General features: G+C 44.6%; 1 protein-coding gene across 2 annotated transcripts in view; it reads left to right on the top strand.

Annotated features, from left to right (window-relative positions):
* The window catches only part of SRPX (sushi repeat containing protein X-linked), a 112,580-nt gene that overhangs the window by 46,292 nt on the left and 38,729 nt on the right, over positions 1–27,559 (top strand). The window contains exons 2-6 of one of the 2 annotated variants that reach the window (XM_038587166.1): positions 6,208–6,267; positions 12,357–12,548; positions 13,839–14,015; positions 24,005–24,131; positions 27,393–27,514. In XM_038587166.1, the coding sequence (XP_038443094.1) occupies positions 6,208–6,267; positions 12,357–12,548; positions 13,839–14,015; positions 24,005–24,131; positions 27,393–27,514 (678 nt within the window). The remainder of the gene's footprint in view (positions 1–6,207; positions 6,268–12,356; positions 12,549–13,838; positions 14,016–24,004; positions 24,132–27,392; positions 27,515–27,559) is intronic. The other variant, XM_038587167.1, reaches the window with a different exon arrangement.

Here is a 27,559-nt window from a genome sequence, read left to right as displayed (position 1 = left end):
TCATTGTAACCCAGTGGAACATCCCCAATATGTATGAACCTCTTTTATTGCTCATTAAACTTTAGTAAGTAAAATCTACTGCATGTAAGTTAGTCTTTGGTCTTATCGTATCCTTCAGTATGTCCATTTTGTAGACTGGTCGTTATTTTTTATAGAAGTTGATGTGTGACTTTAGGCTGATGATAAACTGGACACTTTCAGAGAGGGATGGCTGATGTCCATGTGTTTTCTTTTCCCTTCTTTCATCCCCTGTCAGTAATAGGCAGCACATTTCCCATTCATTTGTGTATCAGTTTGGATGCATTCAGCTGCAAGTGATAAACAGTGCTATTCCCCAAAGCTTAAACTGAAAGGACATTTATTGTCGACCTAACAAGAAGTCTGGAGGTAAGATGTCTGAGGTTGATTTAGTGGCCCCGTAAGGTCACCATAGACCCCAGGCTCTTGTTATCCTTCCACTGTACCATCCCTAGCTGAACATCTTTAGAAGTCCCAACATCTTATCTCATAGTTGCAAAAGGGTTGCAGTAGCTTTGGGCATTCATCCTTACACAACAGCTTCCAAAGCAGGAAGCGTTTTCTCCCTGTGCAGTTCTCTCTTTTATCAGGGAGAAAGTCTTTCCCATGTTCCCCAACCCCCCCAAATCAGGCTTCTTCTTACTGGTCATTGACCAATCCCAGGTTTCGTGTCTATCCCTGCAACAGACATTGGCAAAAGGGCAATGTGTGACTTAAACTTACCATCGTTCATTTCCTGGGGAAGGGCATGTTGCTGCCAAACGTGGCCTGGAGGTCTTTTAGCAAGAAAAAAAGAGGAGAATGGCTGCCAGGCTGGCAGTCGGCAGCTTTTGGTACACCGAGATTTGTCTTGCTTTTGGGGGGCCCACTCTTCCCTGGCATACACCACGAGAAGGCCATTAGCTGTTGGCCGATCAGTGCTAGGGAGAGACAGACTCGTGGGTTCGGATCTAAGTGAAGGTGGATAGAGCAATGTATGCGGGCTGCTGCTAATCGAGTTGCTAACCAGGGCAACCTCTGCCAGGATTCTGAATTGAGATAATCTGCAATGTCTGCTTTGCAGTCTCTAATTTAAGTAAAAACTCTAGTGAAAAGGCTTGGTTTGGGTTTGAGTAAGCTCTCCAGAGAAACAAATGAAGAGGAGAGCATAGTTGCTTTACCTCTGCCAGGGAGAGTGCTGCATTCGGGTGGTCATTGGACACCCTCCTTGCGTCTCCTTCTGGCTCATTATAAAGATTTCCTCACCATGTGACCTGGAATTTTCTTCTCTTTGGGCAAACATCTACCACTTTTCAAATGACACTTGAGTTTCAGAGCTTGTGGTCTTGACTTGAACTACTACAACACGCGGAGTTTACTCCTGACACCCCTAGAGGCAATGAGCAGCGGGGTGGAAGCTCACTGTGGGAGTTATGTGTGTGCAGCTGAAGGCGGAGGTGGGGGAAAACTCAAAACCCAGAGTATAGAAGGCCAGCTTCTGGCAGCTGGTCCTGCACTCGCTTATGCGGCAGTCCTTTGAGACGTCTATCAAGGCTTTGGGATGTGAAAACTTGCAGTAGTGTGGAATGAACAGGAATATTAAATACCACAGTCCACCAGGTCTAGTCTTCAATGATTGTTCAGTATGTTTTTGTTAGAAATTTTAAAGTAATGACATGCTCAATGGAGACAACCTGCAAAACATAGAAAAGGGGAAATTTTCACCCAGGAGTTCCGCTCGAGCATGGAAGTTTCTGGTATGTTCTTCCAGACAGCTTCCCCATTTCTTTCTTTTTCTCCCTCCTTTCCTCTCTTTCTCTTTTCCTTTTTCAAATAATGAAGTATTTCAAGTATAAGAAAAGTATTCATCTAGACTCAACTGATATTCACATTTTCCCACATTTCCTCCAGACCTTTTTTTTTTTTCTGCTAAGACATAAGATTATCAGTGGCCCTGTGTATGCGTTTCTGAGTTTCTTCCTCTTCCTTCCTGCCCGGAGGAAACCACTAATCTGAAGCTGATGTATATTTTTCTAATCCATTATAAGTTTATAGTTTCCATATCTATGGAAAACATAATAGTATTTTTTTTGTATTTTAAGATGTTATGTAATTGATATCACATGCTATATTTATCATGTAACTTGCTTTTGTTCACTGTCCATCATGTGTTTGAGATTCCACCTTGTTTCATGTAGATTGAGTTCACCAATTTGAACTTTGACAGCTTTCTATCATTTCAACACACCACCATTTATTTCCAGTAATGGTTTTATACAGTTGTTTTTACTACCGGCAGTGCTGCAATGAGCATTCTAGCACACGGCTGTTTTTGCATTATGTAGGAGCCCCTGAGGAATATCTCTAAAAGTGGGATGGCTGCTTTGAAGGGTAGTTTCAAAGGCAGTGCACAGGATCTCTTCCACGTAGTTGTACCAATTATATTCCACGGGCAGATCTTGAAAGTTCCTGTATCACGACATCCTTGTCAGGGAAGGTTGTGGCAGTCTGATGAGTGTGAATTGGTATCTTGATTCTATTGTCCTGATTACTAGTGAGGTTGAGGATTGTTTCATATTAATGTGTTGCAGCATTTGCTTCAAATCCAGGAGTACTTGTTCGTATTTGCTATTTTTCCCCCATTGGACTGTTTCCTTTATATATCCTGGATAATAATTCTGTATTATATGTGTTGCAAATATTTCCTCCCAGTCTGGCATTCATCTTTAAACTTTGTTTATGTGTCTCTTATTGCACAGAAGTTTTACGTTTTAGTGTGGTGAAGTGTAGCAATATTTTCCTTTATAGGTTATGGTTTGTACGTTTAATTTAATAGTCTTTCCCTACCTCATGATCATGCAGACATTCTGCATTTTTCCCCAAAGTTTTGGCTTTCAAATTTAGGCCTATAAATGCTTTGGAAATGGTTTTTTGGTATGGTGCGAGGTAGGACTCTTATTTTTTTTTCTTTGTATGCATATCCATTTAATCCTAGCATATTTATTGACCTTTACCCCCACTGATTAGTAATCCTACCTTATGGTATTACAAGTTAGGATTATAAGTAATATATATATAATACTATATATATAAGTAATATATATAATACTATATATAAATATATAATACTATATATATAGTTTTATATATATAAAACACTGAATATATATATACTATATATAGTTTTATATATATAAAACACTGAATATATATATGTTTTTTATATGTTTTATATATATATATATATATATATATATATATATATATACAGAGAGAGAGAGAGAGAGAATTCCATATATGGTATTATGGTATTCCAAATTTGACACATGCATGTCGCTATTATATATATATGTGTATATATATTCAGTGTTATACTTTATTCCGTGTATAGTTTACAGTATCTTCTTTTCTGCTAAGCTGTATTTCACACACATTTCCCTATTTCAAACTTGATTAGTGGATATATTGTTGATAGAAGATAACTTATTTGCTGATTCCCCTGTGGTCAGATGTTAAGTTTTCCCTATAATAAATAATATATGATGAAGGTATCTTAGAATGTTAATGTACCAGCAGAATGGGGCTGTGCACCCCAAGTGCACCCACCTCTCCAATAGGTTCTTTCCCTTCTCTATGGAGAGTATCCCCCTGCCTTGTGACTACACATCTCCAGTTATTTGTCAATGAGGGAGTGTTGTGATGGTCACAGAGATGGCCCGACCAGCTCTCCCTTCAAGGAAGGACAGGTGGTCTCAGCTGGAGGCAGTGCTGGTCTCAGCCAGTCATCAGCTTTCAGCCCCTTCTGAGATCACCTCTGTGTCCGGAGTGCTTTGCCCATGTTCGTGTCCTCCCAACGTGGGCCATATCCAGTGGCTGATCGAGGCAGGGGTATAAAGGCTCAGCCATTTCAGCCCAACCTGAGAGACTGTCATTGGGCTCAACTTCTCCCTCTGTCCAAACCTGCTTCTTTCTTGTCCCTTTCACAGATGTTGATGATTGATCCTTAATAAACCTCCTATGCCCTGAATTCCATCTCAAAAGCCACTCCCCCAAGAACCCAACCTATGACAGTTGTTTTCTTTGCTTCCAACCAGGAATAAGTCTAGAACCTCTTACTGTGTAGGTAGATTGTATGACTTGGGGGAAGAGGGAAGCACTCTTAATATAAGATCAATCTCTTAGGGAGACAGAACATGAGAAACTCCTAACTCTGGGAAATGAACAAGGGGTGGTGGAAAGGGAGGGGGGCAAGGGGTGGGTGATGGGCACTGAGGGGGGCGCTTGATGGGATGAGCACTGGGTGTTATGCTATATGTTGGCAAATTGAACTCCAATTAAAAAAAAGAAAGAAAGAAAAGAAAAAAAGATGTATCTCTTGACAATATGAGATAGGCCATATGGAGTTGAAGAATCCAACAACTGTTAGAGCACTCCAGTTCAGCTCTGAATGTGGAGAGAAACGGGCAGGGTGGGAGGGGAGGGACAGCAGATTCTGAACCGCTTCTGATATGTTCAGAATGCATTTTGGAAATGAAGCTTCTTTGAGTTACATGCATAATAAAGTTTATTTTCCATTGTGAAAGTAATACATGTTTATAGTAGAGAATTTAAATGAGAAAGAAGAAAAACATCCAATTACCATAGCTCTTCTATGCATTGTTTATTTTGAACTTGATTGTTTTACATTGTTGTAAATCACGCAATTTGTGTAATTTTGCTATAACACATTGCTCACTTAGTGTTATAAGCTTTTCCCACACTGTTGTATCTTTTTATAAACATTTTTAATGGCTATATTACATTATAATCCAATGAATGTCCTTTGGTTTATTTAACCATAATATTGACTGTTTGGTCTGTTTATAGTCTTCTGCTATTCTAAGTGACATCAGAAAGAAATCTTTGTGTGTAAAATTTTTTCCTATATTTAATATCCTTTCCTTGGGATAGATTCCCAGAAGTGGAATGCCTGGATAAAGGGGTTTGAACATAGGCTTTTGATTCATGTCGCTAGATTGCTTTCCTGAAGAGTAATACTGGTTTTCATGTTCACTTTTTGATATTGAGGAAAGAGCAGTTTGTGTAACTTTGTACCTGTTGTGGTGGCTAGAGACCAAGTGAAGAATCCTGGAGCAAAGCAGAACACAGAACTTCTCTAGTTGGGGAAATTGAGGCCTTTTTCAAATGGATATGGTCCAGGCTTCATCAGCTTCCAACATCGAATTTCCACTCTACCTCTTGTCCAGAATACATGTGCAGTGAGGACCGTTACTGACTCTCTTATCCTGTATGGGGATTTGAAAAGCCTCATAATAGAGAGTATCATTGTCCCTGTCTGTTATGCTTGCACGTCCCTGTAGGTAAATGTGTGACCAAGATGGTGCCAACTCCATGGTCCGTGATCAAACCAGGAAGTCTAGAGGGAAAGATATGTAAATTTAAGATTATGGTTTTGAAGTTTGGGCCCTGGTACCACTTTAAAGATTAAGAATCTACCACTTACTGGAATCCAATACTTAATATTCTAAAAATGATTCAGTTCCAACTTCAAAATGAGTTTAAATTTTAAAATTAAATGCAGATTTTCTCTCTGAGGCTGTGGTTTTCAAGAGTAGCAAGACTCATCAAGAAATTCTGCTTTAGCGATGCCTTGGTGTGAGGCTCGAAATAAACATCTGGATTGTTGATTCCAGCCCTCATTTCCTACAAATATACCAAAGTAGCTTTGTATTTCTTTGGTCATTAAGATAAGACATTTGCTTTGCCTCCTTATCCTCCATCCAAATTCATTTCACAAGATGGACTGATTTTCACTCAGTTCTATTGGGTTTTCTTTAACTGCTGGAGAAACCATAGGCCATGTCTGAGTCACACACATTTTACTGTGTCTCCCCTGGCATGAGATTCATATACATTGGCATCTTCTCAGAGTGAAGTTGACTTTCTATCCTGAGTCTAGAATTTCAGTTGGCACGTGGTGATTCCAAAAACAGTTGGAGGCTCATTTTGATTGGCTCTGGCAATCTCAGCCCATCCAGGTTCACTCTGAGAGGTCCCTTGTCCCCTCATGAATGGCCACAGAAGCTTTCACTCTTGGCTCTGCGTTCTAATTGCCCTTCTTGCATGGACTGTGCCAAAGCAACGCTTCGAAATATTCGTCCATATCGGGTGGCTTTTCTTGCTGCAGTTTCTGTTCTTTTTTTATTGTAGGATCTGGAGACTCACCGCTAGAAGACGATGAAGTCGGGTATTCACACACTAGATATAAAGGTGAATGCTTTGCTTCTGTGCTAATGAGGACCTGCTGATGCCAGGAGAACTTTCCTTTTTTGCCCTGCAAGAGCAGACTATAATAAAGTGACCAGCCAACACATTAAAGTGCGAATTACCTGTCCAGAAAAAAATATTCAAAAACTAATCAGTTTATATTCCCATTTTTTTAAAAAAATGAAGAGAAATGAAAGAAAGAAAAAGCATGTTGAATTTTCTGAAGTGCTGACCTTCAGCACCCCAGTGGTCATTTTATTCTCTTTAGTCTCTTTACTGTCCTTATTTCTGCAAAGCCAAGCTCTAGCTGATGAAAGTGAAAATCAAGCCATGACTTCTGCCTGATTCATACATTACAGCTAGAATGGTCCAGAACAAACCCCCCAAGGTCAAATCTGGACCCTGTGCTGCTAATGTACTGAGATGAATGGAGAATGAGAAAACTTGATTTTCATAAGCTCATTTCATTGTGCTCTTCCTGAGTCCAGCTTGGCTCCCGAAATGTTTAAGTAAAGTGTGTTGCCCAATGACACTTTAATCTAATGACAAAGAACTCCATCTCTACACATTTCCAGCAATCCGCCCCCCTACCACGTATAAAAAGCCTAATCAAGAAACTTCTATGCAGGCTCAGGTAAGTATGTCCACAAATATTTCTACTGGTGAGTCATTTCTCTGAAGCTCAGCCCTGGGAAAAGGGAAGGGAAATTTAGATGATTTCTCTCTGAATCCTGGTTCCTTTTGCAGTGGAGGAATAATTTGAAGAAAAATTGGTTAATAAAGTTCTGTTGTGGCACTTTTCCCAGGAAATTTGCCCATAGTCTAGTAAGAGGACACTGCCCTGGTCTGTTGTGATATGTGTAAGCTGTAGGAGAATCAGGGTAGTACTGGCCAGCCTTTGGCTGCAGAGAGTCCTTCAGTTGTTTTCCACAGAAGTGAACAATCTAACATAATGACTGGTGCCTATGTCCAGGTGTGTTTCCCACCATGTTCCACATTTTCTTATGATTTGTGAATGCAGATATTCATTCCTACCCATTACTTCTATAGTAATTGCCTCAGGAATCAACCAATCAAGGAAAAGACAAACTTGTTAATTAGATGTTTGGGTTAAGGAATATTCTGATTCCTCACACTTCCTTAATTAATTGAGAGTTTGAAAAAAAATTTTTTCTTTGAGTTACTTGTTGAAAAAGCTTCCTAAGATGCCTATGTGCACATATGGCCCTTCACCTGTACAGTAAAAGTTGTCTAGTGTCCTCGGCTCATGGTTCCCAGTGTTCCTGCTCACCTCACAGCAGTGTGATTGTGGGAGGTAGACCAGATAGATAAAATATGTGCCTGTCCTATGGCTTTAAGAATAAAAATTCTTAGGAGATTGTTTTTATTGTCAGTTTTCTTAAGTTTTTTTTGTTTTTTGTTGTTTTGGGTTTTTTTGGGGTTTTGTTTTGTTTTGTTTTAGTAATCTCTACACCCAACCAGGAGCTTGAACTCACAACCCCAAGATCAAGAGTCACCCACTCTACCGACTGAGCCAGCTAGGCACCCCTGTTGTTTTTTAAGTTTTAATACTTTAAGCTCACATCAGTAACCAGGGGGTCAGCTGTAGGTCCTCAGGTCCCTGCACAGTGTCTGGCACAGAGCACATACTCAATAAGTGTTTTTGAGTTAAAGTAAAGAAAAGAAGGAAGTGAAATGGAATTTACTGTGACCCCAGAATGTGGCAAGCATTGCTTTTGATTCTCTTTTGTGGAATGCCACTGTATAGTCACACACTGAGGGAAGGGGGAAGGCGTGCAGGGCTAAATGTTATTCCTTATTCAGAGATGAAGGAAACAGAGATTAGAGAGGGTAGGTGACTTGCCCAGAGTCACACAGCTAGCTGACGTTGCATTTCGGTCCGAAATCCAGACGTTTTATTCTTTTTAAAAGATTTTATTACTTTATTCATGAGAGACACAGAGAGAGGCAGAGACAGGCAGAGGGAGAAGCAGGCTCCCTGCAGGGAGCCCGATGAGGGACTCAATCCCAGGTCTCCAGGATCATGACCTGAGACAAAGGCAGATGCTCAGCCACTGAGCCACCCAGGTGCCCCAAATCCAGACATTTAACTGAATGTCCAGAGTTTGCTAGTAGCTCCTCACGGATCTGCTGTAAGACACTGTCTATCCCAGGAACTCCAGTTAACTGGGATGCTTACCACTTTAGCCTAGGGGGATGAAAAAGCTTTGCTGAATAATCAATTTAGATTTCTCCTGAAATAAACCCTGTCTTAATTGAAGCAGCATAAGATATGTTTTTCACTAAACCTCCGTGTTAAGTGTTTTGCCCATTCACTTCAACTCATGGCACTTTCATGCATTTCAGATTCAAGTCACTCACTACCATTTTAATTATTGTTACTGAAGAGCTGTTAAACTGTCAAAATATCTTCCATATATTTGTCTTGGAAAGTAATATGAAAGAAATTCCTTTTGCAAATAAATGAAAACAAGATTATTTTCCCTACGTGTTGACAACAGCATAGCTTTTGGATATGCAGCCAGCCCTTCTAGGAGGATTTGAGGACTCAGAATATGGGGCATAATCTAATTGCACTGAAAAATACTATAGGAATATAGAAATATAGGAATTTGTGATATATGTATCCTCAGGTCATTCTCTACTGGATATGCCAGCCTTAAATATTAGTCCTGGGTACATTTGTGGAAAAGCCAGCCATAACACGTGTGCTAAAGTGAAGGTATGCTGCTTCATTTTAGCTTCCTCAAGAATCGTGTCCCTCCTGAAAAAAAGTCCAGAAGCTGGAGGATGTGGGTGTTTTCGATATTTGAGTGAAAAACAGGTTGAGAATTGGAACACTTTTCCCATTTTTACATCAGTGGAGTTGTGATTGGGACCCAGAACGCACAAAGGATTTGCCTTCGGCTGAAAGGGTCATGGGAGTTGGTTAGGAGAGACTACCCAGTCAGCAGTCAGAAGAGGGAGTGTGGAGGCAGGCATGGGTGGGAAGTCGGAAAGGAATAAGGGTATGAATTCTACAGCTTCAAAGTTAGATGGGACTTTGAAAATAACTTAACCCACTCCTGTCGCTTATAGATGAGGAATCTGCTTCCCTGAAAAATGTAGTGAGTTGTCCAGAGTTGCTAGGAGATGACAATGTTGGAATGGATGCCTCCTGGGGCTCTTGCCTCTGCCCCACATTGCATGCACCATACTCCACTAGCTCAGTGCGTTTTCCTCCTCTCTCTCTCTCTGTGTCACCTGAATTCACTCCTCCTTTGCCACTCTTCCCCAACCCCTGGTGGGGACTCACTTTCTCTCTCTGGAGAGAGAGGCAGTAAGGGGGACCCAGTCAGCAAGAGGAGAGGCTGGTGATGGGGAGCAAGCACAGAAGCCTTGCAGTCTAGAAGGAGAACAGGACACGCAGGGAAAGTAAGAGGAATGAGGCAGTGGGGAAGGCATTGAGGAGGGGTGGGACGATGATACAGATAAAGAGGTAAAATAACAGGTGATTTTTAAGAATTTTAAGAATTTTTAAGATTTTTAAGAATACCATGAAGTCCTCTGATAAACTATAAAAAGTGCTTCTCTGAGATTGAAAACAACAGATGTATTTTGGAGTTTCCTTGTAGGTGATCTTTCCTATTACATTTGGAAAAGAAAGAAAAGAGAGAGAAAGAGAAATACACCTCACTTCTAGTAGTCACAGAAGCCAGTAGGTTTCAAATCTCAGTTTTGTTTGAGTGGCAGGCATCTGTGGATTCTTCCAGAATTTATCTTAAGATCTTTTGATGATAGAAGAAATATCCACAGCTTAGTCTGCTAAGCAAACACACCCCAAGGGTGTCTCATTTACCTGTGGTCTGGAAATCTCCCAGTTTCATGGCTTACCTGGAGCCACCGCCAAAGAAAGAACCAACACATTTAAAATCAGCTCGAGAATCCTTTTTTTTAAGATTTTATTTATTTATTCGTGAGACACACACACACACAGAGAGAGAGAGAGAGAGAGAGAGAGAGAGAGAGGCAGAGGGAGAAGCAGGCTCCCTGCAGGGAGCCCGATGTGGGACTCAATCCCGGGTCTCCAGGATCAGGCCCTGGGCTGAAGGTGGCGCTAAACCACTGAGCCACCCGGGCTGCCCCAAGAATCCTTTTATACTTAGAAGAAAATAATGGAGACATGTAAGGTTGTATTGTACTTCACTTCAGGGTTCAGATTGTTCTCATTTAAAACTGTTAGCACATGCAGTGTGTGTAAAGGCCAGGGGAAGGAAACTTTGTTCAAGGAAGGCCCGTAGGCCTGAGGCAAGCTCCCGCAGGCCTGTGTCCACATGGTTGAACTTAATCAGCTCTAGGCCAAGCCCACAGGACATGACTTATACCCTGAAAATCCAGGGAATAGTTGCTTGAGTCCTGATCTTAAGACCCAGGTGGCAGCTGTCTGCAAAAACATTATATGATGAAAGTATTAGCCAAAGGAGTTGTGAAAGCACAAAAGTAAAAAAAAAAAAAAAAAAAAAAAAAGGAGTCTGTGCACAAGCCCTGGACATGACTTGGTCTTCATGGCTGAGAAGCAGTCAGACACACGTCCTCAGAAAACTCCTTGGAAAGTCCAACAAGGTGTCTGTCCTCCTCCTTGGCCACATGATGGCGCACTCCCCCCGCTCACGGATGGCCCAGGTGCCAGGGCGGCGGCAGGGGCCGGGCAGCCGTAGGAGGGGCCTCCTGTTCTCGGCGCTGGGGAGCCTGCTCCCGGCGGCCTTGGGGAGCTCTGGCTCTGCTCCCCATCGACTATGCGGTGGGCACAGAGGCAGCTTCCCCACGCGGGAGCCAGCCTTGCCCTAACGATTTTAGGGCTCAGGGAGCACCTTCCAAAGGCGGGGAGAGGCGCTGATTTATCAGAAGCGCTATGCTCTGGGCAACCACCAGACCAGAATCAAAACACCCTGGAATCTGGTCATTTCGGAACTTTGCCACTTTTGCCACTCTCTTACCTACATGGGGCATAACTGGGGACATCTGAAGAGGGGAGTTTCTTCCCTATGGGGAGCAACTGTTCTGTGATTTTTAAAAAATATTTCATTTATTTATTTATTTATTTATTCATTCATTCATTCATTCATTCATTCATTCATTCATTCATTTATGAGATCACAGAGACCTAGGCAGAGGGAGAAGCAGGCTCCCTGCGGGAAGCCCGATGCGGGACTCGATCCTGGGACCCCTGGATCATGCCCTGAGCCCAAGGCAGGTGCTCAACCACTGAGCCACCCACGTGTCCCTGTTCTGTCATCTTAAGCCAAAATTATATCCCATGGCAAAACCCTGGAAATTGCAGCTTCATGCACGTTAACTAAAATAGTGTGATGAGTTTTTACAGAGAATATGTGTGCAGATTTGGGAAAAGTCTAACCAATTATTGATTCCCTTGCCATTATGTATGGATGGTTGGGGTCAGGGTTTCCAATGATATCAGTTGCCCTCCAAAGAATTATGTTGTCTCCTTAAGGAAAATACCCAAAGGAACAAGCATTTATTGAACATGTGCTATGTGCTGGGCACTGTGCTAGGTGCTTGATATGCATTAGTGGGTTGTTGTTTTTTTTGTTTTTGTTTTTGTTTTTGTCCTGCTAAGAGCCCCTGTGACAGAGCTATAGGTATTGACTCAGAGAGGCTAAGCAACTTGTCCAAAGTCACACAGTTAGAATGCAGGAATCCAGATCCACAGTCAGATATGTCTGACACCTAGTCCTGTGATTGTAACCTCCCTCCCCCAGAGACTCCTTAAAGACTCCTTTTTTTAAAAAAAAATTATTTATCTGTGTGAGAGGGCACAAGCAAGGGGCAGAGGGAGAGGGATAAGCAGGGAGCCTTCAGTGGGGCTCAGTCCCAGGACCCAGAGATCATGACCTGAGCCACAGACAGATGCTTAACCAACTGAGCACCCAGGGGCCCCTACCTTAAAGACTCCTTAAAAGATTCTAAAATCTGGGGCACAGCCAGCCAGGGACTTTGGAGAATGAGGAGACATATTTTCTAAAAGTGTCATTTCCTATTTCTCCCCCCTCCTTTGTTTCCGATACCTGCAGACACCCCTTGGTGCTCCCCCATCAAGGTGAAGTATGGGGATGTGTACTGCAGGGCCCCTCAAGGAGGCTACTACAAAACAGCCCTGGGGACCAGGTGCGACATTCGCTGCCGGAAGGGCTACGAGCTGCATGGCTCTTCCCAGCTCGTCTGCCAGTCCAACAAGCGGTGGTCCGACAAGGTCATCTGCAAGCGTGAGTAGCCCAGCCATGGTGGGTCCCTGGGGCCCATCGGGGCCAAAGTTCTTTCACTCTGAGATTAGGGCCTTTGAAAAAAGGACTGTTACGTGGTCTCTGATGAGAAAATGTCCCCCTTGTGAGCAGATGCCACAGAGGTGTTGGGGATCTAGAAACAAGACACACTCAGGCACTGCCATCAAGGGTCTCAGGCAGTAGCAGCAGAGAGCGGGGCAGAGGTGCAGATGGTGCCCGAAGTACCCAGACAGCTGCTAAAGCCACAGACCCATGTTCCTGGAGACAGGCAGCATTCTCCCAAGGGGTAGAGCTTCAGGAGGCAGGGGAGTCACTCCAGAATGCTCTCCAGTGGAAGGGACTGTGCCTCAGGGGAAACAGAAAATGGGACGAGCATTTGAGGGGCTGACTTTTAGCTTGAGGACAAGTCACCCCTCCTTTGGGCAACTGCAAGAGGCACGGCGTTGTTGAAGCACATTTTAGATGCCCATGGTATCCAGACAGCCACCTTTTATTGATCACCTGTTGTATGCCAGGCATTTGCCTGCCATGTGTCCAGTTTTTGCAGCAAGACTATTGAACATGCTTTAACTTTATCATGGGGGACATGAAGGCTCCGGGCTGCAGCCATGTGGCCCAGCCCGTGTAGACTCTGCACCACGGTGACTGTGTATGTCGTGGACGCTTCTGGTGCTTCACCCGCATATTCCTCGATGCCTTTTCCCAATTCTGGGTGTCCATCCCCCAGCTTCTGACTTGCATGCTGGATCTTCTTCAGAGGGAGAGGAGGCCCTGCTCCTCCAGAGGGCTGTCCCCTTTGCATTGACAGGGAGAGCATCCCCAGTGGGCTTGTAGCTGCCCAGCACTGGCCAGTAAAGGATTAGGGAAGCCCAGTTTCCTTGCCTGCGGGCAGGCCAAAGACCCCTGTTGTTCCGCTCCAGGGCTCCCCTGCAGGAGGAGGCTGGGGCTGCCTTTGCCCGCCATCCCACCTTGCCCCGCTTCCTTCCCTCCCCTGTGCTGCCTTCTGCACCCCTCACCCATCTCCCTCGCGAGCCCTTTCTAGCAAATCACTTGTGCACAGATCCATGTCTCGGGGGCCTGCTTCTGGGATGCCAGTCCAGCCTGCTCTGATAGGCGACAATGGGCCCCTTCTGTGTGGTGTCCCTTTGCTTCTCTGATTCTGTCCATTACCTTTCCATTGGCTTTGCACCCTGTGATTTCAAAGTTCCTGGACCGCGAAACTCTCTGGACAAAAACTAAGAAACGCTGCCTATCGGGTTTTCTCTGTTTCAGAAAAGCGATGTCCCACCCTGGCCATGCCAGCGAATGGAGGGTTTAAGTGCGTCGACGGCGCCTACTTTAACTCCCGGTGTGAGTACTACTGCTCCCCGGGCTACACACTGAAAGGGGAGCGCACCGTCACGTGTATGGACAACAAGGCCTGGAGTGGCCGCCCAGCCTCCTGTGTTGGTAAGAAAACACCAGCCTTCACGGGGTACGTCCTTCGGGAGGAGCAGGGTGTGTGTGTACTGTGGGTTTTATTTTTAGTTTTTATTTTTATTTTTTGCATTTTCATTTTTTTAATAAATTTATTTTTTATTGATGTTCAATTTGCCAACATATAGCATAACACCCAGTGCTCATCCCATCAAGTGTCCCCCTCAGTGCCCGTCACCCAGTCACCCCCACCCCCACCCACCTCCCCTTCCACCACCCCTAGTTCGTTTCCCAGAGTTAGGAGTCTGTACTGTGGGTTTTAAAAGGAAGCAGCAACACCCCGTCTGCAAAGCAGAAGCACCCAGCTTTGCTTTCAGAAGCTCTCCTCACCCCTGCTTTTCCGGCTTTGCCCAGACCTTACAGTCAGTCAGTCTCTCTGTCCCTGGAGCTGACTTCACAGCCGGTGGCTTTTGTCGGAATTTTGTCTCTTTCTTGGTTTGCTACCGAGGCCCTGCAGGTGCTCCTTCCGTCCAGGGATCTGCCCTGTAGTGCTGAGCAGAGTCCTTGACGTTTGCGGGATCAGCCCCACAGAGAACATCTCTGTAGCCTTCCAGCTGACAGGGGAGTTCCTTTGGTGATCAGCAAGCACTCGGTTTGCTAAGCAGGGATTTGGAAATGTTACCTTTCTCTGGATTGCTTGAACAGTGGTTCTGAAGGTGTGGTCCTGGGAGCCTGCAGTAGTACTTGGGAACTCTTTAGAAACGTGAGTTCTTGGCCTCACCCCAGATCTGCTGAATCCAGGCTCAGAGGTGGGGGGGAGGCTAGCGCTTTGTGCTCTAAGGAGCCCCACCCCCACCCCGGGAGCATCCTGGAAGTGCTTAAAGAGAGCCACTGATGGAAGACCATATTTCTCAAACTTTTAAGGCACGTGGAATCACCTGGAAACATTGGTGAAGATGCAGATTCTAATTCAGCACGTCTGCGGTGGGGACTAGCAAGTGGCCTTTTTTCAGGCCCTCCAGGGGATTCTGATGCTCTGAAGTTTGAGAACCTGCCTTAGAATATCAAATTTGGGAAGAACTTTAATACTTTCATTCTCAAAATAGTGCCCTTGGGCCAGCAGCATTAGCACCAGCAGGAAGCTTGTTAGAAATGTAGAATCTTGTGACCCAACTCAAACCTGGCAGATCAAAATCCACATTTTAATAAGCTCCCCAGGGGATTCCCATGCTCTTTAAATACCAAGGCAGACTGCTGTAGGACAGTGGTTTTCAACACGCTTCTATTTAAATCTGAAACACTAGGGCCCAGGTATTTTTCCAAAGCTCCCTCCAAGTGGTTGAGAACCACCATCCCAGAGGATCATTTACTCAAAAACTGTTAGAGCTGCTAGGACCCACCCTTATAGAACATTCTAGTCCCTTCCCCTATTCTACAGATGAGGCCTGAGAGGTCACCTGACTTATTCAGGGTTGCTTAGAACCAAGCCTGTGTTTCCAGGCTCGCAGGTCCAAAGTCTCTGAACCCAGAGACCGCTCTGGCACTGACATGCTAAGGCCATAGGAGCCTGGCTCCTGCTGTGTTACTGTCTGCCCGTCCTCTGGAGAACCGGTCAGCTCAGGCTGCTAATATGTTTTACTCCAAGGGCTCCTTCCTGACTGCTCATTCTCTGGACCATGTACTTCACTAGTGAGACCAAAATTGGATGCCACCCTCTGGGGGCAGAAGTACAACAACAACCCCTCTGACCTCAGTCCCAGTGGTGTCTTCATGATGGCACCACTGTCCACGGTCCGCCCTGGCAGTCACTCTCACTCTGCAGTTATGTGGTTACTGAGCTATAGCCAAGGGACCTTGCCCAGGATGTGACATAAACCCTTCTATGGCAGAACCACAGCCTGGACAATCCCTAGTATCCATTTGATGAGAGCAACAGGTCCAAATAAACTCAGATAACTGACTCAGCTTTGTTCTAGCTTCTCTCTCTATTTTTAAAGATTTTATTTTTTTTATTCATGAGAGACACAGAGAGAGAGGCAGAGACATAGGCAGAGGGAGAAGCAGGCTCTCTGGGGGAGCCTGTTGTGGGACTCAATCCCAGGACCCCGGGATTACGACCTGAGCCAAAGGCAGACGCTCAACCACTGAACTACCCAGGTGCCCCTAGGCTTCTCTTTTTCTAGGATTTAGGTAGGAGTTTGTATTGGTCAGTAATTGGAAAAACAAACAACGCTAGGAACTTCAGACAGAGGAGAATTTACTACAGAGAATTGGCTTAAAAAAAATCTAAAAAGAGTGAGAGGAGCAAAAGAGGAAAAACACTGTTACCAGAGATAAGTTACAGTAGAAAGCCATATCAACCAAGGGCTGGAGAAGCAAATGTGTCATGGTGGTGTCACCCGAAGTCCATAAGCCCAGCCCAGCTGCCGACCTCTCTAGAATGGATGCCATCATTGATAAGGATGAAGTCAGGAACCCACACTCCTGCTGATGTTTCAGGAGCCCAGGAAACCCTCACTGAAGCTCCCACCAGGGAAGCATGATGACCTCCACCTTCTTCCTACCTTCCGATCTTGGGACAGTTCTTCCTATTGGCACATCTGTTCGGCACCCAGCTGGCAGGAGACGTCCAGAAAATAGAATTTTGTGATTTTCAGGCCAGGTAGTAATGGGGAGATTATAGCAAACCTGAGCACCAACAGGCTAATTGGGTCAGCAGCTTTTCTCTGAGGTTTTATTTTTTTATTTTTATTTTTTAAAGATTTTATTTATTTATTCATGAGAGACACAGAGAGAGAGAGAGAGAGAGAGAGGCAGAGACACAGGCAGAGGGAGAAGCAGGCTCCACACAGGGAGCCCGATGTGGGACTTGATCCTGGGTCTCCAGGATCATGCCCTGGGCTGAAAGCAGGCGCCAAACTGCTGAGCCACCCAGGCTGCCCTCTCTGAGGTTTTAGACCTCTCCCCCTGAATCACGGTAGTTCTTGGTGAGAAGAGGGCTGAGCAGTCCTAGTCACATGGTACAGGTGCCAAGAGCACGAGCTTCTAGAAGGACAGGACCTAAGCACAGATGTTGCTTTCAGATCTCCCCCGTGGCTTAGTATGTGCCAGATAGCCCTTCAGAAACACCACCCAGGGTTTTTCATCCCTCCTCCCTCATGTTGGAAAGGGCAGAGGTGGGTAGGAGAAGAGGAGATGCTTGAAGGTGTTTCTGCTAAGCGAGTGTTGGTTCTCTTGGGATCACGCCGTTCAGGTGTCCAGATCATATGCAGCAGTGGAAAGAAAATGCCGATTGTTCTCAAAAAAAACAACAGGCATGGCTTAAGCTGGACCAGATGGGGCTAGGACCTTCCCAGAGGGAGATAGAAAGAACCAGGGAATGAACTCCAATTGCAGGGAACTTATCTTAGAGTTTGCCAAGGCAAGGTTGAGGCATATTGTGGAGGCGGGAAGGGATGTTGTGCATCCAGTGAGGTGGGAGTGGCCACGGGGGAACCAGGGAGCCACAGGAGAGCATAGAGCTCCCCGGAAAAAGAGACAAATGGACAAAGCAAGCCAGCAATTCTTTCTTTGATTTTGGTGACACATAAGCTGCAGATTGTTCCCAGGGAATTTTACTCCAGGGAGGTCATTGACTCTTTTGGCTTTAAATGTATTAAATTAGTTTAATAACCTTGTTTGTGTGTTGGCAAGGCTGGGGGGGGGGGTGCCTTGAGCATTGCTCAGAGCCTCAGCCTCATTTTAGATGCTGACACATGGTGGCTGAAGAGTTCCCAAATTTCAACACAACTTCCAGCAGTGCATCTTGGCCAGAGCTTTGCTGAGTGCTGAGAAAATCGTCCCAGCTCTCCTCCAGACCTGGAGGGAAGAAGGAACGCTGGGCTTGCTTTTGACTTTGAGGTGGTCAGTTCTGTGGTCTGGCTAATTCGAAAGTACCATGAGTTAAAATTAATTCTCTTATGCAGACCGCACTCTGGCAGTGGGTTCAAACCCATGGTTATTTCCAAAACAGATACAGAAAGAAGTCAATGCAGGAGGAGAATCATACTGCAATTGCAAAGAGAGTAACCTATTTAAAGAGCCACAACTGCTGTTGATATATATAAAAAAGAAACCTTGGAATGAAACAACTATTGTTTTTAGGGGATGTTTTTTCCTTCTTTCCATTTGGAGTTATTTTTGGTTGCATTGGCATTCGGTTAGAACAATGGACAGCTAGAATTACAAGTCCTCATCCAGAGACCAAATTTTGAGTTGACACATGATTTCTCCTTCAGACCAACACTTTTTCCTGGGCCAAAAGAGGAAGAGAAAAACATTAAAGAAAGTTGAAAAATCACAGATAATGCAAACCCAGCCATTATCTTTTGACATGCAGAGAGCCCCATTTAGTTGTCTTACCAAAGGACAATGTACAAAGCAACTTGGTTTTTGGAATTGCATCTGCTTAGTTTGCGTTTCCTGCAGGGTAGGATAGATTGAGAGCACAAATGAGATTCTGGAATAAAAAATTCTCTGAGATCTCACATATGCACGTTGATGGAATGCTCGTCTGACTCCTCAACTGACAGCTGGGCTTACCAGCTGACCCACAGGGAGGTTTGCTGGGCTGCCCTGCCTTATTTCCAGAGATTCAGTTGAAGATAGAAACATGATGGGACTAAGAATAAATGTATCAGTACATCGTTGTCGACCTTAAATCATGCTAAATTTTTACGGGGTTGACAAATACACATCCTTTTGCAAACTTTCGGGAAGCTAGCATCAGCTTTGAAACAACTGGATCCGTTGAGATACTTTTCCCCCTGGCCTAATTTGTTAGTGCAAAGCAAACAGGTAAACTTCTAGTGGTCATCTCTAATAGAAACATACCACCAGCGACTTTTCAACTCTGTGTCTTCCTGGTGAAGATGGTGACTTTTCATTGGGAATTCATTGCTTCCATTCTTGCCTCTTTCATCCATTGGGGAAAATCTTCTAATACCTTACATGATACCAAAGAAATGGAACCACTTCCTAGAGACATCCACAAAGATTATACTCTAGCTGGGGGAAGCAAACAGTTGAGCAAGTCTTCAGTGTCCAGGTTTGTTCTGCCTTTGGCCATCACTATCTTCCTATGCCCCATGAAGTGGCCACTTCCTTCCCCTGTCACCAACTTCAAACTATTTTATATTTGTATCAGTAATCTATTGCCGCATAACGGACAACCCAAAATTTAGTGGCTCCAAACGACTATGTTATTTTGCTCCTGGTTGTTTGGGTTAGGAATCTGGGCAGGGCTTGGTGAAGACAGCACATCTCTGTTCCACTGACAGGGGCCCAGAGGATCCAAGATGGCTCCTCTCACATGTCTGGAACCTCAGTTGGCTGTGCTGGCTTGGGTTCGGCTGAGTCTCTTTCTCTCCTTCCCTCTATCTCTCTCTCTCTCAACCTTCACAATTTCTTATCTTCCTCACATGGCCTCTCCAGCCAGATAATTGGACTTCCTTAGATGGCAGCTGGCTCCCAAGACAGCAAAAGTAGAAAGTACCAGACTCTTTAAAGGCCCAGACGGGGGACTGGCGTAGTGTTACTTCCTTTACATTCTGTTAATCAAAGTGAGTCACAAGGCTGGCACAGATTCAAAGGGAGGGGAGATAGACTCTACCTCTTGGTAGGAGGTGCTGCATGCATATAAGAGGATTATGAGTAGCCATCTTTACAGGAAATTCACCACAATATTCTTTGTTTGAAATCAGTACTTAGAAGTCATTTATGAAATACATCTTAGAAGATGCCATACAAGATGGAGTAGTTTGCAAAACAGGTGTGATTGCTTATATACCAGTTCAAGTACTATTAACAACGCCAAAATCATAGTGTTTTAAATGAGATAGAAGTTCTCTTCTTTTTTTTTTTAAAGATTTAATTTATTTATTCATGAGAGACACAGAGAGAGAGGCAGAGACACAGGCAGAGGGAGAAGCAGGCTCCCCATGGGGAGCCCGATGTGGGACTCGAGCCCAGGACTCTGGGATCATGACCTGAGCCAAAAGCAGACAATCAACCACCGAGCCACCCAGGTGCCCCTAGAAGTTCTATTCTTATCTAAATGTTTGTGCTCAAGCAGCCCTGGGCAGTGTTCTCAGCCTGGCCCCTTCTCGCTTGCTGTTCTTCAGTCTAAGATGGCTGCTCTCACTTCCCCCACCACATCTACATTCAAAGCAGGGTAGAGGAGGGAGGAAAAAGAAAAGGATGTGCTGCTCCTCCCACCCTTTTTAGCAGCACTAGAAGTTGCCCTGGTTACTTTACCTCACAACCCATTGGTGGAACCTATCACATGGCCGTGCCTAACTTCAGGGGTGGCCAGGAAATGTAGTCTTTATTCCAGAAGGCCAAAGGCCCAGGCAAACTTCTCTTGCTATATAATAAGGGGAATCAGAGAGCAGATGAACCACCACTGGTCCCTGCCACATTGCCTGTACAGAGAGAGAGCAAGTTGATGGGAACAGCCAAGGGATAGAAGAAGTGAGAGAAGCAGCAGGTAGAGAGCCAGTTCGCATGAGGTATGTAGGTAGGAAGTCAGGGAACAGGCACTGAATGGAGTCTGCGTGTTGTGAGGAGTGGTGGCAGCCCTTGACTTGGGGTAAGAATATCATCTTGCCTTAGAATGAGGTGGACAGAGGGCATCCCCCCTCTGCCCCTGTCATTCAGTTTCAGATACAAGTTATCGCTGTGTTCTGAAGCCTCTATTAATCACACGTCTAGCAGTCACCTTCAAACACAGATCTCCAGTGGAAAACAGTATTTCAGGAAACATCTTACTATGTGGTTAATGTCTAGCCTTAGTTTAAAAGGTTTTTTTTCTTCTTGTTATCTGTTGGCCAGGACGCTATCCTTTTGAACCTCTTATTTCTACTGCCTACCTGGTGAGACGTGTTGAGGGTTCCCAAGCCTGTCAGATAAATAGTTGTTGATACAGTGAAATATATTTGTTTCATATATATATATGTGTGTGTGTGTGTGTTTAAAGATTTTAATTATTTATTTATTTGAGAGAGAGAGAGTATGAGTGGAAGGAAGGCGTAGAGGGAGAGGGAGAAGCAGGCTCCTCTCCGCTGAGCAGGGCTTGATCCCAGGACCCTGGGACCATGACCTGAGCTGAAGGCAGATGCTTACCAACTGAGCCACCCAGGCATCCATTGTTTCTGATATTTTATATGTAGAGAGGCATCTAGAGCACAGAGGAGGGACACTGTTGGTCAGATGTCTCCCGTGAATGGGCAGAGGCCAAGGTTTCCACACAATAACTGGCTCTGTGGGCATCCTGACTCAACAGGGAATTGCAATTATGTTTCTATAGTAACTTTTTTCAATTCATTCATGGAAATTTATGATCTCTTATAAAAAGCAATGATGGCCATGGCTGTGTAATAATAGGCTTAGGTTTCTGGAACATCTGCTGAAGGGCAGGCCAGCTGGTCTCGTCAGCTGAACGTGAGGGCAAAATGCTTGAGGGTACAACAGAATCTGCTCTTCCAAGATTTAAGACAGAGCTGTAGCAGGCAACCCCAAAAGAATGTACGTGTTGGAGGAAACTCTTAGGTCAGCGGCAGGCAGACACACAGAAGTGTTTGGCTTATTAAGATAATTAAAAAATACGTGATCATATCTGAAAATCCCAGACCACAGAGAAATTCCACAAGAGAGGAAATACTTCCCAGGGTACAAATGACTATGCTAATAACAACACTTGGTCTGGTGGGCAGCAGGGAGGTCAGTGAAATAATGCAGGCATAGTACTCAGCCGAGGTTGGGCAGGCAGGTTAGTTCGGTAAATGTTAGCTATTGTTTTTAATGATTGATTTTTTTCCTTGTTTCCAGCTTGCAAGAGCACTGATTCTGGAAAACTAGGCCAGCGTTGGCTGATCATTGTTAGCGGGACATAAGCTGGCTTTGGGAAGCTCTGAGAGCCTTCACCCAGATAACCTAATTTGGAGCATGTTTGCTCGCAATGTCAGTACGAATGGTTGGGTACAGAAAACCCGGCACATCATTCAGATGTTTAGATGACACGGAGAAGTAGGAGTGTCTCTTCACTCAGACAGTGTTGCCCCAAGAAAGTATGGAAACACAATGTAATTTTGCATTGCCATCTAGCTCCTTTCTTCAGACCCTCCCCTTTTGTTTTAAATTAAAAAAAAAAAAGGGGACGCCTGGGTGGCTCAGTGGTTAGGCGGCTGCCTTTGGCTCAGGGCATGATCCTGGAGTTCCTGGATCGAGTCCTATATCGGGCTCCCTGCATGGAACCTGCTTCTCTGCCTATGTCTCTGCCTCTCTCTCTCTCTCTCTCATGAATAAATAAATAAAATCTTAAAAAATAAATAAATAAATGTTTTAAAAAATAGGCTTTCCACCATGAGCGTGCCAGCTGGCTTTGACCACCAGGGGGCAGGTATTGTAAACTCCTCTTTGTAATTCACCCAAAGCCGTGAAACATTCATCTCAATTATACACGTATGTCTTCTATCACCTATTGTAACAAAAATAAAAGGATTATTTTTTAAGATTTTGTTTATTTATTCATGAAAGACACACAGAGAGAGGCAGAGACACAGGCAGAGGGAGAGGCAGGCTCCATGCAGGAAGCTTGATGTGAGACTGGATCCCGGGACCTCGGGATCACACCCTGAGCATCCCTAAAAGGATTATTTTTTTTTAAAAACGTAGCAAATGAAAATAGGAACCTCGAATGCATTTAAAGCACGTTCCATTTCATCAGAACACGTATATACTTTATCAGTTTTAGGAAGCATATTGTTTTACATTTTAATACCCCTGAAATTAGGATGCATCTCAGAACTGATTGGAATTTAGATGCCATAAAATATGGTAGCTATTCAATTTGGGATTAGCGTATTAAGGTTTTTAAATTCATGCTCCATCAAAGCATGACATAGAATGCACATAAATTTGGATAGCCGGAGGCAAAATTGTTTAACATATTTATAATTTCTGACCCTAAATAAAATGAGAAATTATTAGACAAGATGTAGGAGAAAGTATGTGAAGACCATATGTGGTACTTTAGTCTCTCAAAGATGTTTGTAATTCAGAATCAAATGACATTTAATTTTCATTTAGGTTGTAGCATAGCTGGATTTAAATAATTACCAATTGACATGAAAAGCAATGTACATCTACATGTTGCTAACTTGCTATGCTGTCTTTATTTTTTTTAAGATTTTTTATTTACTTATTTGAGAGAGAATGTGGAGGAGGGGCTAAGGAAGAAGGAGAAGCAGACACCCTGCTGAGCAGGAAGCCCCACACAGGGCTGGATCCCAAGACCCTGAGATCATGACCCCAGCCAAAGGCAGATGCTTAACCAACTGAGCCACCCAGGCGCCCCATAGCATTACTTTTATCTCACCTGGGGTGGTATCATCTTCCACCTCATGTCCTATTTTATTTATGGTGACTGTAATCTGCCCCAGTAGACCGGAAACTCTTGAGGAGCACATGATTCTCTTGCCTTCGTTCATCCCCAAACCCAGCAGTTGGAATGATGCTTTGGCTAAGGCAGTCTCTCAGTAGAGATGTGTTGCCTTGAATTGAATCAAACCAGAAGACAGCTAAAGTTCACTCTCTCGGATCATCTCTGATGCTGTCTTTAAAGCAGGAGGAACTCCCTGTGGCTGAATGACTAGCTGGGTGGCTGCAATGTCATGAAGTCAGTAAGCAGAGTTTGGAAGCATGGGGAGAAGTTGCTGTAGCAAATGAATTATCCCCAAAGACACCTCACATGGCCAGTTGATTGCAGTTTTAGCCATGCACATAGGAGTTCTCCAACAATCTTCCAGACTCAGCAGGAGAGAAGGGGCAAGATGAATGGAGGAAAGAGAAATACATCGGGGTGAACAAACTCTTTGAAAACGGGGTGCATGTCGAGCTCCTGGCATGTCAGATGCTGGGTGTTGCACTGCAGGTTGACAAGATGTTTCTTAATGATGGTGAAAATCTTCTGATTATATTTTCAGATATGGAACCTCCTAGAATCAAGTGCCCAAGTGTGAAGGAACGCATTGCTGAGCCCAATAAGCTGACAGTCCGGGTGTCCTGGGAGACCCCGGAGGGAAGAGACACAGCAGATGGCATCCTGACAGAGTAAGTGCAATGTGGCCGTGGGAAGGATGTTGCTTCTTTTATGAGAGACATTAACTGGCCAGCGTGGGGAAGTGTATCTGTGGGTCCATCTAGGCTATCGGAGTCAGTACGGTACTCCTCCAACAGTTCCTCGTTCGTGCTTTCTTTTTCTCCACCATCATCTTCAGGACCTGACATACCATATATTTTACTTCTGCACTTGTTTCTTGCCTGTCTCCACCATAGCATGTTTGGTGCCAGATCCCTAATTCCCAGAACCATGCATAGCACAGAGTCAGTAGTTGGTAAATATTTGCTAAAGGAAAGAAGGGAAGGGGGGGTGGTGGGAGGAAGAGGACACCACCTGGTTAACTCTGAGATAGAATCACCCCCACCTTGCCTGCCCAGGGTGCTCCTACTGAAGCCCGTAGGCCTTGCTAAGCCATCACCTACCTCCCTGGGAAGCCTCTGTGTCTCCCAGGTGGAGCCGAATGCTGCCTCCCTCATGCTCTGTGAGTATGGTTGAGTGCAGAACTCTTGTTTTGGCAACTGCTTCTTTTAAAACCTGATTTTTTAGTTTTTTAAAAGATTTTATTTATTAATGAGAGGGGGGAAGCAGGCTTTCTACAAGGAGTCTGATGAGGGACTCGATCCCAGACTCTGGGATCATGCCCTGAGCCAAAGGCCCACACATCCCTAGCTTAGTTTTTTAAACTTGTGACTATATTAGGGGCACCTGAGTGGCACAACCAGTTAAGCGTTGACTCTTGGTTTCGGCCCAGGTCATGATCTCAGGGTCGTGGGATCAAGCCCCAGGTTGGGCTCCATGCTCAGTACAGAGTCTGCTTGGGGTTCTCTCCCTCTACTTCTATCTCCCACCCCTGCTCTGTGTCTCTCTCTCTCTCTCTCTCTCTCTCTCTAAAGTAAATAAATAAATCTTTAAACTTGTGACTACATTGAACTCTTACAGAAGAAGCTTCTAAAAAAAGAATAGGGGTTCTTCTGTCTTCTTTCTGACCCTAACCCCATCCCCCAGCATTCCTCCAGAATGCTTTGTAAAAGGTGGGATTCCCTCAGGGAAAGTTTGGCTACATGCAATTCTAATTTAGCACCCGGGCCTGTACCCCTGCAGCTGTCCGCTTGGCCTTCCTGTTCTCTGGAGGCCACTACTTCATGTCAGCACATTCACATCGGTGCCTTAAAGTTCATGGCCCCATCAGACCAACCCACTTGCACATGCACTGTGGCCGAGGGACACCCCCGACTTGCTGCCTCTGAGCTACACCACCGGGAAACCCTTGTTAGAATCCTGCCAACCTGGGCTGTGTGAGAGGAAATATTTTAAGCAATTATGGGCAATAAGAGAACATCTTCTAGAAAGATGTTGAGTCTTTCACCCCAAGCAAGGCATTTTGTTCCTGCATCCTGATCATTTCTCCCAGTAGCCATTCAGCCTGGACAGTATTACCAACTGTGGTCCTCCTTGGAACTCCTTAAAGGTAACATTTGGAGTATTATGAAAATTATTTCTTTGCTGTCATATGCTCATGGTGCAAACCCCTATGGAGAACTTTTGGGCAACTGGGATTAAAAAGTAAGTCACAGTTGATATAAACAGGGATTGGATTTTGTTTGTCTTGGAACCTTTGGGGCCTAGCACAACACCTGGCCCCGTCCCCAGCACACAATAGGTTCTCAGATCTTTACAATTGCAATTGCTATTGAAATCCTGTATAATCAACACAGTGTCAGGTCACTAAATGACTGTCTAGCTAGGCTATAGATCTTGGCATTTTTATGGGTCGCCTGTGTGTTATGGTTAGAAATGTGACAGTTTCAAAGAGTACCTTAGTAGCCTCCAGCCTTCTGTTCCAAGCAGCTGTCTGCTTCCAGAGTCCTACAGCCCCGAACCAGCAGAGGCTTGGAGCAGGAGGCTGTGGGGAGTGCACTCCAGACACAATGAAGAATTCAGCGAAGGCTGTCTTGTCCCCTTTTCAGCTCTCACCCAAGTGGGTTCTTTGCTTCTCCGGCATTTCTCTTGTCCAAGCTACTGTTCTGCGGTCCCCTTCTAAGAAGGAAAGTTCTAGAGAGCAAGTGCTTCCCGTGAGCTCCCTTATTTACTCCTGATGACTGTTACTTGCATGTCACAGATGAAACAGAGTCTCCAGGAGGTCAGCAGCCACTCATATTTGAAGTATGATCCCTCTCAGGTTTATCTGCATTTTAATTGTGCTTCAATCCGTACCTTATAAACACACACCCTGTCCACCTCTGTGGAAGGCTCTCTTCAGTGGTCACAGTGATAATTTCACACGTTCATTATTAGCAGGTAGTCTCATCATTGCTAAGAACTGTAGAGAGAAGGTAAATTAAATATCTGTTGGAAAACCAACCAAACACCCTGGCATTCAATCATGCCGTACCTCTTGGTGTTCTCATCAGACAGCCAAGAAGAGATGCTAGCTAGAGTTACCCTAGCTGTGTGATCTTGGGCTAGTTTCCTAACCTTTTGGTGCCTCAGTGTCTTCATCTGTGAAATGGAAATAATAATCCGTGTCTCACGGGGTTGTTTGGAGGATTACATAAACTAATATGTGTAAAATGCTTGAAACTGTGCCTAAAATATGTATATATAAGGTTTATGTAAGTGCAAAGGACTACTGTTATCATTGTTGTTGTTGTTGTTGTTGTTATCGTTGTTATCACTACATTAGGATAATCAAGGAATCATAATAAATGTGCCTTTTGCTCAGGAAAGACCTCCATTGGACCGGAAAGAAAAAAACCAGAGACAAGTCTAGCACCCCCTGCAGGCCCAAATTGCCGATGACTGCTTGGATTATAGTCTGAAATGGTTTTCCTCACAGGAAATTCCCTCATCCTCCCCAAAGTGAGGCAGTTAAGGATTCCCCTGGAACAAAGGTGGGATCGGAAGAGGACTTAGGCCCTGGGTTCTCGGCCTGCCCCATCCTCTGTTCTACCTTCCAGTGAGAAAAATGAATCCAAACTTCCCAGGAATTGGCAACTCCCATGTTCTGGTCTCAAACTGTTCTTCCAAAGCAGAATAAAGCTCAGGAAAGTCTGCTCTTCAAGAAATCTTTGTTCTAGTCAGACTGGCCTAATGGCTGCCCCTCAGTATCTCCACATCCAGTACAGAGTGGGTACTCAACATATGCCCATAATGATCCCCTTTGATCATTAGGCCCACAGTGACCTAATTGTTGTTAGGCCTTTAATGATTACCTTTGGTGTTCCTGTTTTTTTTTTTCTCCCCCCTTTAAGTGTTATTCTGAAAGGCCTCCCCCCAGGCTCAAATTTTCCAGAAGGAGACCACAAGATCCAGTACACAGTCTATGACAGAGCTGAGAACAAGGGCATTTGCAAATTTCGAGTTAAAGTGAGAGGTAAGAATACTGCTGATTGGCTTTTTCCTCTCTTTACAAGAGCAA

This window comes from Canis lupus, chromosome X, assembly GCF_011100685.1.
Source record: "Canis lupus familiaris isolate Mischka breed German Shepherd chromosome X, alternate assembly UU_Cfam_GSD_1.0, whole genome shotgun sequence".
In the NCBI taxonomy this organism is placed as follows: domain Eukaryota; kingdom Metazoa; phylum Chordata; class Mammalia; order Carnivora; family Canidae; genus Canis; species Canis lupus.
The sequence above is the reverse complement of the archived record's forward strand: the minus strand, read 5'-3'. Positions and strand labels throughout refer to the sequence as shown.